The 18,105-nt window shown below is 46.6% G+C and overlaps 1 protein-coding gene and 1 long non-coding RNA gene across 2 annotated transcripts in view; one reads left to right on the top strand and one right to left on the bottom strand.

Annotated features, from left to right (window-relative positions):
• LOC131572604 (serine/threonine-protein kinase PAK 1-like) overlaps positions 1-8,824 on the bottom strand; it is a 46,571-nt gene extending 37,747 nt beyond the window's left edge. The window contains exon 1 of the mRNA XM_058825850.1: positions 8,750-8,824. Coding sequence (XP_058681833.1) covers positions 8,750-8,824 — 75 coding nt within the window. The remainder of the gene's footprint in view (positions 1-8,749) is intronic.
• Positions 8,825-12,504: 3,680 nt separating this feature from the next.
• On the top strand, positions 12,505-13,647 carry LOC131592765 (uncharacterized). The gene is made up of 3 exons (XR_009280705.1): positions 12,505-12,612; positions 12,963-13,080; positions 13,450-13,647. It is a non-coding gene; the product is annotated as an uncharacterized LOC131592765 (long non-coding RNA).
• The last annotated feature ends 4,458 nt before the right edge of the window (positions 13,648-18,105 follow it).

Genomic DNA, 18,105 nt, shown 5'->3' with positions numbered 1-18,105 from the left:
AAGCCTTTTAGGAGGTAATTTTGTCACCCATGCCTGGCCAGACATTAGGAAAAAACTGGAAAAAATAGAAAACTGGCATGACAAACCTTTAAATGATTTCTTCAAAGAAGCTCAAAAGGTTTATGTAAGACGAGATGAAGAAAAAGCTAAAGAAGAAGCAAAAATCCTGGTAGCAGCTATGGCAGGAAGTAGTTTCCAGAGAAATTTGGAGCCTCTGAATACTACCCCTAGGCATCCAGGGTTTAGGGGCAGGGAAAAGGAAAAACACAAAACCTCAGTACAAATAGAATCCCAAGAGCGCTTTAAGAACACCTGTTATCACTGTGGGGTGAAAGGGCACTACAGGAGAGAACGTCCTCACCTATTGAAGGACCAGAAAATTTTCCAAGAAATAGGCCCAGAAGAAGAATAGGGGAGTCATAGGCTCTATTTTCTTGGGGACAAATACCATCTGGAGCCTGTGATAACCTTAAAAGTAGGTCCCCAGGAGGAAGAATTGGAGTTTGTTGTTGACACGGGGGCAGAGAGGACCTGTCTATTACGGATTCCAACAGGTTGTGATGTAAGTAAAGAGACTGTAAAAGTAACAGGGGCAAAAGGAGAATGTTTCACAGGTCCAGTCATCAAAGATGTGGTGATTGAGGGAGAAACTAAAATTTGGATGGGGAATGTTTTGTTAGTCCCTGGAGCAGGTAACAACTTACTGGGGAGGGATTTACAAGTGAAGCTAGGAATAGGAGTTATACCTGAAGAAGGGAAAATGACTGCCAAAGTTCTAAAATTGAACCTAGAGGATGAAGATAAAATAAACAAAGAAGTTTACTGGGCTGGGGAAGGAAATAGGGGAGGACTGGATATTGACCCCATAAGGGTCACGATTGAGAGAGAAGAATGCCCCATACGTGTGCATCAGTATCCCATATGCTTAGAAGGAAGAGAAGGTTTAAAAGCAGTGATAGAAGGACTAATAAAAGATGGGACATTAGAACCTTGTATGTCCCCTCATAATACCCCTATTCTCCCCGTAAAGAAACCTGATGGGAATTACAGATGAGTACAAGACTTACGGGAAGTTAACAAAAGAACTCGGACCCGTTACCCAGTAGTTGCAAATCCTTATACCCTCCTAAGCAAAGTTCCACCCCAGCACCAGTGGTTCAGTGTGGTAGATCTTAAAGATGCTTTTTGGGCTTGTCCATTAGCTGAGGAAAGCCGAAATATCTTTGCTTTTGAATGGCAGGATCCCACTACTGGGAGAAAGCAACTGAGATGGACAAAATTGCCACAGGGGTTTACTGAATCTCCAAACCTATTTGGGCAAGCTTTAGAAACAGTATTACAAACTTTCCCCACTCCTCCAGGAATACAAATTATCCAATATGTTGATGATCTTTTGTTATCAGGGGAAGCTGAAGGTGAAGTTAAAGAGGCTACTATAAAACTTCGGAATTTCCTTGGGGAAAAAGGACTAAGAGTATCAAAAGGTAAATTGCAATTTGTAGAATCAGAAGTAAAATACCTCGGACATTTAATAAGCAAGGGTAGCCGAAAGCTAAACCCTGAGAGGATGGCAGGAATTCTATCTCTCCCCGCCCCCCCCCCCCCCTTCAAAAAGGGAGATTAAGAAATTGCTTGGATTATTGGGGTATTGTAGATTATGGATCGAAGGCTATACACAAGCAGTAAAATTTTGATATGGGAAATTGGTAGAAGGTGAAGAAGTAAAGTGGACCCACGAAGATGATAGCAAATTAGAAGAATTAAAGTTAAAACTAGCCTCAGTATCAGCTTTAAGCTTGCCATTATTAGAAAAACCCTTTTATCTGTACGTGAATGTGGAAAGCAGAGTAGCTCATGGAGTTTTAGCCCAGGAGTGGGGGGGAGTAAAAAACCCAGTAGCATAGTTGTCAAAAATGCTGGACCCAGTGAGTCATGGCTGGCCAGTATGTATTCAATCTGGAGCAGCTACTGCAATCCTAGTAGAAGAGAGCCGTAAACTTACTTTTGGAAGCAAACTAATTGTGTACACACCTCATGCAGTCCGAAATGTGCTAAACCAGAAAGCTGAGAAATGGTTCTCAGATTCTAGAATGTTAGAAACTGAAGCAATCCTAATAGACAGCCATGATTTGACACTAGAAGTAAGTAAAAGTTTAAACCCAGCTCAATTTTTGTATGGAGAACCAAAAAGTGACTTAACTCCTAATTGTTTGGAAATGATCCAATATCAGACGAAGGTTCGGGAAGATCTTGAAGAACAAGCTCTCTCAGAAGGGGAAATAATAAATGTAGATGTCTCTTCCAGATGTTTACATGGGAAAAGGATGTCAGGTTATGCAGTAGTTGATGGGAGAAACATGCAAACTGAGAAAGGAAAATTACCCTCAAATTGGTCAGCTCAAACTTGTGAATTATATGCTCTAAAAAGAGCATTAGAACATTTAGCACATAAAAAGGGACCCATCTACACTGATTCAAGGTATGTCTTTGGAGTGGTACATACTTTTGGAAAAATCTGGGAGGAAAGAGGATTACTAAATTCAAAGGGAAAAGGATTGATACATGAAGGAGTCATTTTAGAAGTTTTAGAAGCATTAAAACTGCCTGAAGAGATAGCAGTAGTACATGTTAGGGGTCACCAAAAAGGAATGACCTCAGAAATAAGAGGAAATAATTTGGCAGATCAAGAAGCTAAAGATGCAGCAGAACATGGGATCAAAAGAGTTCTGTTAATTCTAAGTCCGGACATGGAAAAATGGACAATTCCCAAATTCAGTGAAGCAGAAGAAAAGCAGTTAAACAAGATAGGGGGAAAACAGGATGAGTGTGGAAAATGGAGGATCCCTGATGGAAGACAGTTACTTAATAAGTCACTCACTAGAAAAATACTAGAAGATATGCATCAAAAAACTCATTGGGGCACTCAAGCTTTGTGTGATCACTTTTTAAGGAATTATGGGTGTGTTGGGATTTTTGGAGTGGCAAAACAAGTAACTGAGAGATGCATAACTTGCCAGAAAGTAAATAAAAAGGTAATGAGACAAACAACATTTGGAGGTGGTGAGTTAGCCCTCCGACCATTTCAAAGTATCCAAGTTGACTTCACTGAACTTCCCCAGGTACAAAGATGGAAATTTTTATTAGTCATAAGAGATCATCTAACCCATTGGGTGGAAGCAATTCCTACTGTCAAGGCCACAGCCAATGTGGTGTGTAAAACCCTTTTAGAACAAATCATTCCCAGATACGGGATGGTTAATAGAATAGACTCAGACAGAGGAACACATTTCACATCAAAAGTCTTGCAGCAAATAACTCAAGCCTTAGGAATAAAATGGGAACTACATACCCCATGGCATCCCCAGAGTTCAGGTCAGGTAGAAAGAATGAATCAAACTCTAAAGAGAACTATAACAAAATTAATCATCGAAACACAAATGTCATGGGTAAAATGCCTACCTCTAGCTTTACTGAGGGTTCGAACACAACCTCAATCAGATTTAGGAGTGTCACCCTATGAGATGATGTTTGGGTTACCCTTTCTGACCACCCAACATGAAACTGCTACCTATGAAGTCGGGGAGACAAGTATCAAACAATATGTGAAAACAGTTGCAAAAACACTTGAAAATTTGCGGCTAAAAGGGATAATTCCTCAAACCACACCTTTAGACTTTAAAATTCATGATATCCAGCCAGGGGAATGGGTATTGGTAAAAACATGGAAAGAACAACCCTTAACTCCACAATGGGAAGGTCCTTTTCAGGTACTGCTGACAACGGAGGCTTCAATCCGGACCAGGGAACGAGGGTGGATCCACGCCAGCAGAATCAAAGGACCTGTGAAGAAACCTGAGGAGTGGACTCCTCAGAAGGAGTAACTTCTGAACCGGGGGATACCAAATTGACTCTAAAGCGGGGACTGGGTGGTAATGAACTGGGAAAATCCACATGATCCAAGGAATGTACAGAGAATAGCACCTACCTGAGAAGGAAGGCCAAGCTTATACCAGTGGTTTCAAGTGCTGCCTGGACAAGCTTTAAAACATCTCAGATACCCACCTTGGGAAGGAATACTTCCACCTCAAACAGGGGGATCCGGACTGTTTCAAATTGAGAAATTCCCAAGTTCTGCCTCTTGCCTGTGACTTATACAAAGAGGAGGGAGAATTACAACTCCCATCAGTGCCATACCATATACCCTGTCTCAAACATCCTAGTACAAGACATGCTAGCTGGGTTAAATGTAAGTGTTTAAATTGTAAGGAAAATTGGTATTGTAGTACACACAATTGTCGTTCTCTTTGCATGAAATGTAGAGTGCTAAATCGATCCTCTGTCCAGACTGAATTAAGAATAACTGAAATAATAACTTTGCTTTGTGGCTGGGAATTATTAGTGCCTGTTGAGTGGGAAATACCTGAGGAACAGTGGGAAATTACAATTAAGAAGTGCCAAAAGCTATTTGCCTGGAAACTGACAAAAAGGAGTTGATAAGGAAATAGAGGGCAAGAGCGGCTTGGCCGCTGTAGTCGCCACCAAGAAGATACTATACACCTGCTGTGGGTAGCAACCCCATAGGCATGGGAGGTGGGAATAAAAGCCATACCGGACCTCTCTTATGTAATTTCTCTTTCCTTGCCTCCTTTGGGCTCAATTCTCTATGGATATAACTTTTCTCTAGTCTCTCAGCCTCCTTTGGGCTGAATTCTCTGTGGATACTCCCTCGTGGGGAGTTCCACTTATCTCAGTCTTTATGATTGGAAGAAAACTCCCGAGCTCGTTAGAATCTTGTTTCTCGTGTTTATTAACAGGTGGTCACAAAACTTAACAGCTCTCTCCAGGCTGGTTACAAGGTTAATCTTTGCAATTTGGAACATTTCTTTCTTCTGATGGTACAAACAAAGCTTTGTGGCACACTTTGTGTCTGATACACAAAATGGCCCCGAACTACGCAGTTCTTTTATCTTTAGACCTGTTTTTACCCAATTAACAAGAGACACGTATATTATTTTTCTTAATGACCCAATGACCCATCACCTCTGTGATGCACTGCAGCATTTTCTATCCAATCACTTACTATTACCCAAAAACCTCTAGGAGAAGAAGATGAAGAAGAAAGAAGAAAGGACAAGGGACAACACCCTAAATCCTCCATCTTGTCTCCTGTTCTCTAAACTATTTTTTTCACCCAGTGATTTAAGAAACTTTCTAATCTACACACCTACCTTTCTTATCTAACTTTAGCATTTGTTTTCATGTATCACTATGAAAACATGCTCATGAATTTCATATTATATGAAATTCAGTGTTTTCTTGAATCTTAGAACTAAATATTAAAAACAAGGGCACACAGTCTGTATCTCAGACTCCAACATGTTACTCCTTTTTTTGTCACTCATTTTTTGTCTTTTCTCTTTTGGAATACCAGCAAACACGTGCCATAAATGCTACCGAAAGCTGTATATGCAAAGACACCGAGGTTCCTTTTTTGTCACTCATACCCGTAGCAACAGTCACTGTTATAACCCATCCAAACTAGGTCACTGTATGCATAATGGGAAAAAATATTGGGTTACAGAAAATTTGGGAGCAAGTAGTAATAGGTTAGGAAGTGAATGTCCAAAAGGGGAGAGATGGATTTGTTTTACACATATTATTGGGAGCAAAACCCAAGATTTAGGAAAAGAACAACTGATAAGCAAAAAGGCAAAACCAGCACAGCAATCTAATCCTGTGTCAGTTTCACTTCAAGATTTGTATACAAAACTGGAACAACAATTAGAAAAAGAAATAGATAGCTCAAGACTGGGAAAAAACCAGTTTGTGGAGTTGGGAGAGAGAATCAGTAAGGAACTTAGCATCACTAACTGTTGGGTATGTGGAGGGGCTTTGACCCTTCAGAAGAATGGCCATGGAAAGGCAGCAGTTTAGGTCCAATTGAACTCCTAAAATGGAACCAGACAATTACAAAGAGAGAAAACCGTCCTGAAGGGTGGATTTTAAGCTCAACAGTGATAGGAGAAGAATGTCTCTGGCACACGGGGAGGAATTTCCTTAATGAAGTAGGAACTACTCCCTGTAAGAGATATAAAGTTAGTAATGGAACTTCCACATGGTGGGTCCCAGATGAACCAACTTGGTACTGGGCTCCCAGAAAAACAAAGGAAGGAGATTGCATATATAATAATGAAACTAAACTGTTTCAATGTAAGGATAAAGGCAAGAATCCTTACTTTAGTATACCTGAAATCTCCAAACTCTGGGAGAACTTAAATCAACAGAAAATTGATTTTTGGAAAGCACCAGATGGCTTATTCTGGATATGTGGAAAAAGAGCATAGCCAAAAGTCCCCCCACGATGGAAAGGGAGTTGTACTTTGGGAATTATACAGCCAGGATTTTTTCTTCTGCCAGGACCAAATGGAGACAAACTAGGAGTGCCAGTATATGAGGACCTAAAAAGAAGCAAAAGGGAGGAGATTGGAGGATTTCAAAAATGGGGAGATGAAGAATGGCCCCCTGAGCGCATATTGGAAACCCATGGGCCAGCCACCTGGGCACAAGATGGGAGTTGGGGATACCCAACCCCAATTTATATGCTAAATCGCATCATCAGACTCCAGGCAGTAGTAGAAGTAATAACAAATGAAACTGCTCGGGTAATAGAATTAATATCCACTCAGCAACGTCAAGCCAGAGCTGCAATATATCAGAACAGGTTAGCTTTAGACTGTTTGTTAGCTGAAGAAGGGGGTGTTTGTGGGAAATTTAATACATCAGATTGTTGTTTAAAAATAGATGACAAGGGGGATGCCGTTCTGGATATAGTCAATGATATCAGAAAAATAGCACATGTACCAGTTCAAAAATGGGACCCAATGCTAAAAAGCAGTTGGTGGGATAATCTATTGGGAATAGAATGGTGGAAAAAGTTAGGCTTCTTCCTTTTGTGTGCTACAACTGGCTTGATATTTCTTCCTTGTTTAATCCCCTGCTTTATTCAGCTAATCACCAGAGTAGTTCAGAGTATGCAAGTGATAACAATGCCTATAGATCCAAACTTGACTACATCTAGAGCGGCACAAAAAATTATGGTGTTAAAGAGACAGAACAACATAGAAGATCCTCTTGAAGAAGCAAGATTAATTTGGGAAAAAAATGAGCACATAATAAAGGCTAGAAGACAAGAAATATTGCTCAAGCCAAATGATTCATGAAAAGAAAAAGGGGGGTTTTGTTATAGATACATTTTATATTGTTGGCTTTTCGCAAATATTAAAATGAATGTTATGTGTATAAGAATGAGGAATTTTGTTGTAATAATATAGTTTTCTTTATTTCTGTTATTGATGAAATTTAGAAGTAGTAGTATAATGCATATATGTTAGGTTATGGCATAGTATTAAAATAAAAACTGCCTTTGTTTGTGTAACCCAAAGACTGAGAAAAAAAAAAAAAAATAGCTAGAGACACCTGCATTTGTAAACTATCTTACCCAGATGAAGACAGCAGTGACCAGAACTCTGGGGGGAGGAATTTATTGCATTCCTGATATCAGAGAATGTAAATCTCAATGGCGCCAAGAGGATTGATCTATTGGGAAGGGGGCAAGAGAAAACTAAACAGAAGAACACCAAAGATCCTAAGAAGAATGTATGAATATGTATGAGAATTTATGGATATGTAGTAGGATTCTGTTTTTAAGGGACAATCCTTTGTTAGTAAGGTGTGCTCTCTTGGCTGAATGCAGAGACACCCGGCTGTATCTGTACACTTTACTTTATTTTTTTCTCCTAATTGTTTTTTTTTATTAAACTTTTAAATTCTATAAAAATTATGTGAACCTCGTTTTTCACATTATCCCATTTGTCAGCCTTGTACCCCTTGTTTACTCCGATGGTTATTAGTAATGTTAATTACTTACTGTTTTCTGAAATGTTTTAAAGGGTCTTATGATACACTCCTCTAGCCTGTTCCCTTACTTCCTTGCTGCTATGTAACAAAGCTGCTCCCATGGGGACCGGGCCACACTAACAAAAGATACCCATTAGAAAGGTATGCCACAGAAACTGCGCCCAGGGATGCTGTGCCACACTAGAACAAAGAAAGTCCCATGAAGCTGTGCAACCGAGTAATATGCAAACTAAGGCATGCAGGACACCAAAACAATGAGCTAGCAGAGGAATAAAAGGACAAGAAAACATATTCTAGCAAGCTATGATGAAAGATCATCTCCCTGCATCACCTAAGCCTGCTTAGAAACCATCTTCCTGCATCACCATGACCTCAAGAGGATTGGAAGGGACTGACCTCCCCCTAGACAATGAAACAGAACAACAGGCCTCCCGGCTACTGTCATGAGGAGGGAAGCCCCAGCTCTGCAGAGTGGGTTGTAGAGCTGAATTGTGCCTCCTCATTGGAGCTGCCAGAGTGGGAATGGCCGTGGTGCAAGCAACCCCCTGGGCCCCCCAGCCCAAGAGCTGAATCCTAATAAAGGCATCAAACAGGAGTCTTGTTTCCTGGCCAATTTCTTTCACTTGCATAAAGCATCATCCATTCATGGTGCAGCACTTTAGCTTTGATGTCAATGCTGACAGAATTGCTGCCCCTTCCTGCTGCTGCTGACCCCGGAGCCGCCGCGCTGTGCCCGCAGCCCCGGCTTTGACGCGCTCGTCCCCGCCGAGTCTGGCCCGTGCCGGGGCTGCGCCGAACGCGCGCGGGGCTGAGCGCAGCGCCCCCCTCAGGCCGCGCGCCGCCGGCGCAGCCGAGGCCGTTGCGGCGAGGCCGTTGCGGCGAACAGTCGGAGACAGGTCGGGACCATGGCGGAGGTGCCGCTGCCCGCCGGGCTCAACGCCAAAAGCTTCCCCACCAAGCTGTGGCACATTGTCAATAGCCCCCGCGTCCTCTCCGTGCGCTGGGACAGCCAAGCCCAGGGGCTGCTCATTGACCGCTCCCTCTTCGAGCGGGAGCTGCTCAGGCCGGGCGGCGACCAGGGGCCAGTCCCGCACACCTTCAGAGCCACTCAGTTCTGCAGCTTCGTCCGCCAGCTCTATTGCTACGGTTTCCGCAAGGTGCCGGGCCGGGCTGGCGCGGCTGCGCCGGGTGGTGCCGGGGCCTGGCTCCACTACACAAACCCCTGCTTTCGCCGCGACTGCCCCGAGCTCCTGCGCCGCATCAAGCGCCGGACCACGGCCAACAGGCAGCCGCCGGCGGCGGGCAGGGACAGGCGCAGGTGCTTCCGGCAGCTCCCGAGGGCGCGGCCGCTGCCGGACGGGCGGGAGAGACGCAGTGGCTTCAAGGAGCTCCCCAAGGAGCGGCCGCCGCTGCTGCCCAGGCCCCTGCCCAGTGGCTTCCTCCTGCTGCACAGGGAGCGGACGCTGCCGGACTGGCGGGAGCTGCGCAGGCCCCAGCCCGGCCGCTTCCAGCAGCGCCCCAAGGAGCGGCCGCTGCTCACCCGGCACCCGCCCTGCGGCTTCCACCTGCTGCACAGGGACCGGCCGGGGCCGGCCCGCTGCGAGGGCCCGAGCCGTTTCCAGGAGCTCTACGGCGAGCGGCCGCTGCCCGCCGAGCGGGAGCTGCTCCGAATCCCGCCCTGCGACTTGCTCGGGCTCCACGGGGAGCGGCCGCTGTTTCTCGGCCGGGAGGGGCCCCCCAGCCACTTCCAGGAGCTCTATGGGGAGCAGCTGCCTCTGGCCGACCGGGAGGTGGTCAGGAGCCAGCCCTGCAGCTTCCAGCAGCTCCACAGGAAGCAGCAGCCCCCAGCCTACAACCCACCAGGTAGGAAAAGAATTCTAGCCTTGCTTTTCCAAAAGGTCATGAGAAGTGGCGGTTGGAAGTGTTTTCCCACAATGCTGTGTCATTCTGAGACAGAAATTGTCAAGCCTGCTAGGAAGGGGGTCCTAGAAGGCGAAAAGGTTCTCTGCCTGGTTTTCCTGTGATGTTGCATCCAAGGCAGCAGTAGAGCTCTGCATCCCAAGGCCACCTTCTGGAGCCTGACCACAAGGTGTTTGGATTCTTGCAGCCACTCCGGGCACGTCAGCCTCCAGTGCTCCACCTGACAGTGCCGCCTGTGCAACAGCATCAACGGCCTCAGCAGGGAGCGCACTTAAGGAAGAGGAATCTCCACCGCTGGATCTTGGCCTAGCTGTGGAGAAAATGATTCGGGAGATCAGGAGATCCCTGTCTGAGAAGTCTCCCTCTGCTCAGGTAACCCCACTGGATGGGAATAAAAGGGGCTGGACCGAGAGCTCCGTGGCTCAGAAGCACCACCTTGTGATGGATTGCCTGAGCGCTTGGGGTGGGGTGGTGAGACTCCCAGCCACAAATGTGTGCTCTGTGTGTGGCTTTGCAGCACACAGCCCTGGGCAGTGCTGGGAACGAGCTCTGCCCTTACTGACAGCTGTGTTGGCAACAAGGAGAGCCCCTGGCTTTCTGCTGGCTGATTTCTTACAGCTCGTGGGGTAAGCCAGGGTCAGAGCATGAGGGCACATGCCCTCATTTGGTGTCTTCTGGTTTTCTGCGTTCACGTTTTGCCTCAGAGGTCATTTTGTAAAAGCTTCCACTTAGCCTTGGCCATGGAATCCTGAATTGAAAAGATTTATCATGTGAAGCGTGTGGGGAGTGTTCCGCCCCCCAGCCTATGCTCCATGTCCTTTGGGAGTGGTGAAGGGTTATTGTAGCCCTGATGTGATTCCAAGAAAATACTGAGTGATCTTTGGGTTTCTTTCTTTCTGCTTTTCATTCAAGGGGAATATTCATGTTGCCTCCGAGTCCTCAGGAGGGGAACCCGTGAACGAGGCTGCAGCAGAGGAAGCTTCATCTGGCACCGAGAACTGCGGTGACAGTTCCCCGGAGCCTGAGGAGCCTGGTAAGGAGAGAGCCCACATTGGTTTGAGCCCCATTGGCCCATGGCTGCTTTGAGCCTGTCCCTGGCAGGAAGGGAGATCAGGAGAGTTGAGTTCTTGTCGGCAGACTTGGTGCTTCCTGCTGCCTTTAGTTCGAGTCCTGCACTGGCACAAGCTCCTCAAGCCCTGCCCTCCACACTTTTCCAGAGGCTCTGACACTGAGTCCTGTGCTATGACAAGAGAGCTGGGAGTAAACCTGACCTTGTGGCAGCTGTGTCACCAAGCTGGGTGTCCCAGTTTTGTGCTGAAGTCCATGGATCAATTTTCTGCAGCGTGACAGGGGAAACCAGGCTGAGCACCTCTTGCAGTAACAGGGAGAAAAAAGAGTGAAAAATGAGGGCGGAAGTCCAAATCACTGACTGTAGTACCAGTTTGCTGGTATCTGCCCTGAGACACAAGGAAAACAAAGAGAGCAGAACATCAGAGGCCAATTAATGGAAAAATGACAAATCCGGTAACACAAGAAAAAGCCTGAGGGACCCCAGATCAGCGAGACTAAGAGGAGAGAGGAAGCCCTTTGGATCCAATCCTCGGCCAAGTCGGTGCAGCCTGCAGGCCTTCTAGGGAGCTCTTTCCCTACCAGCTTGTCCTGTCAGAGCTGATGGTCAAGCTGGAGCATCTACTGCTCACTGTAGAGGGCAGGTTGTAGATCTGACATCATGGAGCTGCTTCATGATTCAGCTCACAGCACCCTTCAGCCTCAGCCACTGCAGCGAGGCCTGAGGTCTTTCTGTCAGCACAGAGGAAAAAAAACAATTCCGGCCTTCTTTGTGGCAGCTGGCACCGCCTGCGTTTCAAGCTCTCGTGCGTGCCATTTGCACTGTGGGAACCGAGACTTTATTGAGATACTTGAATGCTTCACACAGTTTTGGAAACTTGGAAGGATCCCTGTTCTTGAAAGAGCAGGCTTCAAATTCCCAAGGGAGAGTCTGCCTTTCAGACCATCTTCTCCAGTCCCTGATAGGACAATGGCTGCCCAAGGGAAACAGGGCCCCACCCACAGGGGCCAATATTGACTCCGTGTTCCCTTTGCTTCCCAGATGCCTGAGAGACGTCTCCTGGAGGGCTGCCCTGCACGGCAGGAAGAGACAGAGGGAGGGCCTGTGACCATCAGGCAGGCACAATCCCTCTGTTTTACATCTATAGCTTTCTGTAGTTCTGTAGTTCTACTTAGTAGTGCTTATAGTTACGTTTCTAGATTCTAATGGTCTGTTTCTATAGATTGAATTATTTTATATATTTATATATAATATAGATTCTATAGAAGCTCTCTGTTTAGAGATCTGTCTAGTTAAGTGTAGATATAGATAGTTAAAGATGTGATATATTTTTTATATGGAATTGCATTTATAGATTTTCTGATTGAAATTTATATATGTCAAGAGTAAAATTAATATACATATATACATATATAGACAGTTCTATTTATAAATGCATATAGGTATATTTGAAGAGAAATATAGATGTTCAGAGGGATAGGTTTATGTTTGTGTAGCCTTAGGCTGCATTTTAACCTCTCTCCCCCCTCGGCTGCCTTTTTCACCTCTTCTTTTTCCCCCTGCGCCCCTTCTGTCCCCTCTTCCTGTGCTGGGTCCGAGCTAGGGCCAGGCCCGGTGGAGCAGCAGTTCCAGCGCCAGCTGTCCCTGGAGCGGTGGGAGCTGCTGGTGGCCCCAGGCACTGTCCCCTGAGGAGCTGCTGAAGGACGGTGAGACTGAGGGGGCCGAGGAGGCGGTGACGCTGAAGGGACGGTGACCTTGAGCTGCTGGGGGCACTGAGGACTGTGGGGGAGCAGAGTGCGATGGTGGCACTGAGGTGACAGGGAGGTGGCACAGGCAGAGGGGGGTGCCGGCTTTGAGGGGACAGAATGGGTCAGAAGGGACTGAGAGGGGTGAGAGGACTGCGAGGGGCTGAAGAAACTGAAGGGGGGGCTGGAGTTTTGCCGAGAGGACGGCGGGGCTGAGGGGATGGAGGGGCCAGCAGGGAGCACAGAGGGGTCAGGGACTGCAGCTCTGCCAGGCCTTGGAACCAATTCCAAAGCCTCCACTTTTGCCACAGCTGCCCTGAAGACCTTGAGGCCAGCCAGACACTGCCAGGAGCCAGCAGGGAGAAGCTGAAGGCCACGAGCAAGAGCAGTGAACAGGGAGCTGCTGCTGCTGCCACCCCGAGAGCCTGGGTGAGGCCACAGGGCTGGTGAGGCCGCGCGGTGCTGAGGGTGGCGTGGGCTTTAGCCGTGGGCGCTGCCCGGCTGGGCAGGAGCAGCCTCTGCCCATGCTGGGGCTGCTCAGCGCTGCTGCCCCGGCCGCCACAGGGGCTGTCCTTGAGCAAGGCAGCTGTGCCGGCAGGGCCCGGGAGCTGTGCCGGGCTGCCGGGGGCTGCGGGACAGTCCCGCCGCGCCTGCGCTCGCCACACACTGGCCCGCTCGGCCTGCTTGTTCTTTCAGCCCTCCTGGGGAGGCTCTGAGGTTTTCCCTTCCCTGCTGGAAGGGCAGGTGCTGCCAAGGGAAAGGTCCCAGTAATGACTCGGTGTTCCCTTTGCCTCCCAGATGTCCCATCTGCTGTCCTTGTCCAGGAGAGCTGCTCTGCACGGTTGGAAGAGACTGAGGGAGAGGCTTTGAAGATGGGGGAGCTGAGTTCCCTCTGTTTAAAGAAGAATGGACTCATTGCATAAAGAGGGATAATTATGTGGCTATTTATATATGTATATATGTATATTCCTATTTGTATAGAAATATTTCTATATATATGTTTTTCTATTTATGGATGTATTCTTTGTACATGTGTATGGATATATACACATACATGTTTGTAATTTTGTACGTGTATATAAGTATACATATATGTTGTTATAGTTGTGTTAAATTCTATCTCCTTATACCTAGGAGATACAGTTGTGTATATTTTCACTGCTACAATTATAGTTATTTTGCTCTTTAAATAGGTATATTGGTATTTGCATAGATAGGTATGTGTATTTTTATATTTTTATCTGTATGTTGATATAGGATAAGGATTGACATGATATGGAGTAGTAGAGTTGTATAATTCTGTTATCTGTGATGATCACTATTTGTATACTGTTATTTAGAGAGGGAAAGTATATTTTTGTATTTCTATATGGGCCATATGTTTTTAGTAATATGTAATAAATGGTTAAACATCTAATTGATTTTTATGTATAGTGAGTTGTTGTAGAGGCTGGAAATAAATTATCTTTTCTTAACATAATTTAAGTTGGTACTTGTATATTTGTATATCCTTACATAACAGTATTTGTATATTTTTACATAGCATTGTTCTAATAATCTAATAAATGCCTTTTTTGACCCTTAAATGAGATTTCCATGGTGGAATGTATTGTTAGCGCAGGTGTAGCCATTTGTAATTGTAAGATGGGTGTCTGTGAGGGAGGGCAGGAGGCCTCCCCCGGAATGAAAAATGTAGACCCCCCTCCCTCCAAATTATTATAATTCTGAATTTTGAAATGAAGGGGCTCTCAGGTAAAGATCTGGGGATAGGAAGAACAGCTTTTGACTGGTATGTACAACAAGGCAAACAAACAACTCGAACTACAGCGTTACCAACCAAACAGAACCAGGGAGCTCGTGACAGCCCTCTCAGCTGAGACGGGAAAGGATAGAAGAGAGGCTTTGCTTCACAAAGCCCCTGCAGGCAGTTGATCCCGGTAGCCCAGCAGGGCTCTGAGGAACACCCACCCAGCTGCAAGAGCAGGAATGAGCAGAGATGCCGGGCCGGTGGCTGAGGTGTAGCAGCAGCTCCGCGGCGGTGGCTGGCACTGCCGCACGTCCCGGCAGGACAGGGGCTGCGAGGCCCACAGGAAAAGAAGCAGCAGCAGCAGCAGCATCTCCATCTGGGTTATGGCAAATTCCTTTCCCCAAGCAACAACAGCCCCTCAAGTGTGTCCTGCTCTGCAGCTGAAGAAACCAGCCAGCCCCCACCTGCCCCCGCCCTCCCTTTTTCCCTGGGCCACCTCCCCCCTGGGCCCAGCCAAACTCTTTGTCTTCTCCAACACCCAGTAAGTATGAGCAGTCAGGTTTCCCTGCAGCTAGTTAATGGGGAAAACACGATAGGTGAGAAGGAACAAAAGGAAGGACACTGTAATAAATTATTGTTGTATTAAAAATTCGGAGTGTATATAAGAAAGATATGTTTTGTAGGAACAAAACAAAATATAAAGCATAGAAAAGCCTCTCCTCAAAGTAGGATGAGGCTTTTCTCCAAGGAGTTGCTGATTGCCAGCAACGCCCAAGATAACTAACCCAAACCGGCCCATCAACTCAAACAAACAGACAGGACACGGACCATCAAGAAGACAATGGAACTGGCTCGGGAAATTATCTACCTCCGGACCCAAGCAACACCCTGCAGATTCCAGTGGGTACAGAAACTGATCAGTGAAAAAGACAAGTTCCAAAAAGAAAGACTTCGCCAGACTTAAACATTTCTGTGTTGAAAAAGCAATCAGGGGAGACAAAGGAGAAAACCCGGCCGAGATACCCATCGGCACCAGCCCGGATTCCACCACCCTGTCATGAAAAACCTAACATTGCAACACACACAGAAACTCCTTTACATATGAGGAGATTCTGGCCGGACAGTAGTTAATGTCTTTATTCTATGCCAGGAAATCCATTCACTGGACAATCAAGGACACTTGGTGAATGGAACCGGCCTGGAATTTTAGCCTGAGGACTTAAAAATCCTATAAAACCCCAAGCCTGAGAGCGCTCAGAGGTGGACTTGGGAAACCTACACCTCGGGTGTAGGTCCTGTCCACCCAGCGCTGCGCTGATCATTTTTATTGTGGTTTTTCTCTCTGTTTTTTCCTATGTTGTTTATTAATAAATTTCTCTTTAATTTTATCCAAAAATTGCCTTTGCATTTATAACAGATTGGTGCCGTGGACTCGGATCGGAAAACTGTGGGAGAACCTCGCTGTCCAGGAGGGTACCCCCGCTGATTTCAGCGACCTGGGAAGCCGAGAACCTCCGCAGTTCACTCCGATATCCGAACCAAATTTAGGCTGAGGTAAAAACCACAATAAAAGAGGATACGGATCCAAGAAGAGCTCGGGAAAAAGCCATGGCTTGGTAGCTCATAAAAAGTCAGTCGTGCACGAAGACATCCTCGCAAGAAAATTGCTGTAAGTACTGCGAGGTTGAGCAGGGTGATTGGGCGAGCGTGTGTGAGACGTGATCTGATCACGGAGCGAGAGCGGACTCCAAAGCCGCGGTTCCATCCTCCCGCGAGGGAATTGGCCGGCCACGGAGGAAGCGAGTCGGGGTGAGAGGACTCTCTCTACACGTTTGTAAAGCCTGGGGCCAAAGGGGTGCTCTGGGAGACCGATCACAAAGGGCTGGAAGAGGAAGAAGACGTCCAGTAGAGCTCGGGAATGAGTAAACTCTTCTAGCAATCAGGGCCCAAGGAGAGGTCCGGAGGAGAGATCAAAGCGCTAAGAAAGACCCCGGTACAGCAAACCGCGAAGGTGAGTATTAGCAGACTTTTGTCTCTCAAAACACAAACACAACGCAGAGAAACAGGTAAGACTCCCTTTTTTTTCACCATGGGACAGAGAAAGAGTAAAATACAAAAGCCAGTAGATAAGAAGAATCCTTCCATAGAAACGAAGGAATTGTTAGACATCCCACCAGAAAGTCCTTTTAGGTTAGTTGTTAAAATATTGAGAAAATTGCCCTGAGAGAAAAAGAAGTCCAAGGCAAAAATGATCTACTATTGTGCCGAGGTTTGGGGTGGGCAGGAACTGAGACCCCATCTCATTTGGCCAATATTAGGAATGTTTGAAAGGTGGACGTGTAATGAATTGCTCTCTTATGTAGAGAGCAAGGTTTCCTCAGACTCTGAGGAGAAGGAATACGCCAAACTCTGGCTAAAGGCCAGAGTAAAAAGACTAAAAAGCGAAACAAAAACAGAAACCTGGGAGCCCCTTGATCATTTACCCCCTCCGTACCACGGGCCGGCAGGACCTCCCGTGGTGGATCAAGTGGTGCCATCAGCTCCCACGAGCTCGCCGGCACAACCAGGTGAAGCACACACATCGCGAACAGGGGAACCGGCGCCAGCAGTGGTTCCGGTGGCCCCCCCCTCTGGCTCCTCCTGTGGGGACCGCAGCCGCCGCCGCTTCTCCAGAATCCATGGTGGTGCAAGGTCGGGGATCTCCTTATCCCCCATTGCCCGTCCCGCTGCCACAGCCAGGTCCCTCAAATTTGACAGGGGGAATCTTTCATAATAACCTGGTGGCAACGGACTTTACATCAGTAATAAAGGACCAGACTCTCAAAAAAACCCTATTCCCCCCCCCCGCAAGCAGGACTCATTTTAAGTCTAGGCAGATAAGTGAAGAATGAGAAGAGAATGAGAGTAGGCACAGAATGTTCCCTCTCAGGGAAGTGCCTACTGCTCCGGGAGTGATTGGGTTTGTGAATGTACCCCTAAACTCAGGGGATGTGCGAGCGTTTAAGAAAGAGATGAGACGATTGTTAGATGACCCGTTTGAGGTAACTGAGAGGTTGGACTTTTTTTTTAGAAGTAGTAAGCAAGTTGGTATCAGGGATTGAGAACGGCGTAACCCACAGGGGATGCCAGGCAGAAAAATGGCCTAGCGTAAACCCGAGCTGGAACGGCCAGACAGAGGAAGGTAGGAGAAGCATAGTGAACAAAGAATAAGAGAAGCAGTCCCCCGAGGACAGAATATTAGCAAAGTATTTGAGGAATGCCAAAGAAAAGAGGAATCACCCACTGAGTGGTTAGAGAGATTAAGGAAAAGTCTGCAGATATATTCTGGGACTGATCCTAGCCCTTCAGTGGGGGAAGTTTTGCTCAAAAACCAATTTGGGGAAAAGTCATGGGAGGATATTAGAAAGAAATTAGAAAAGATTAAAAGGTAGCAAGAGAAAAGTCTCCAAGAGCTTCTAAGGGAAGCTCAAAAGATTTACATGAGGAGAGAGGATGAGAAACAGAAACTCCAGGCCAAAATACTAGTGGCCGCAGTAAAGGAGGCTCAGAAAACAAGAACAGGCACAGGGCAAATTTAAAACAGCGCCGAAAAAGCCGCAGGAGTCTCAAAAGGACGGCTCCGCCCCGCGGAAGGATTCCCCAGAATGTTTTTACTGTAAGAAAGTAAGACACATTCAGCAGAACTGCCGTCAGAAATTAAAAGATAA

This window comes from Poecile atricapillus, chromosome Z (assembly GCF_030490865.1).
Source record: "Poecile atricapillus isolate bPoeAtr1 chromosome Z, bPoeAtr1.hap1, whole genome shotgun sequence".
In the NCBI taxonomy this organism is placed as follows: Eukaryota; Metazoa; Chordata; class Aves; order Passeriformes; family Paridae; genus Poecile; species Poecile atricapillus.
The sequence above is the reverse complement of the archived record's forward strand: the minus strand, read 5'-3'. Positions and strand labels throughout refer to the sequence as shown.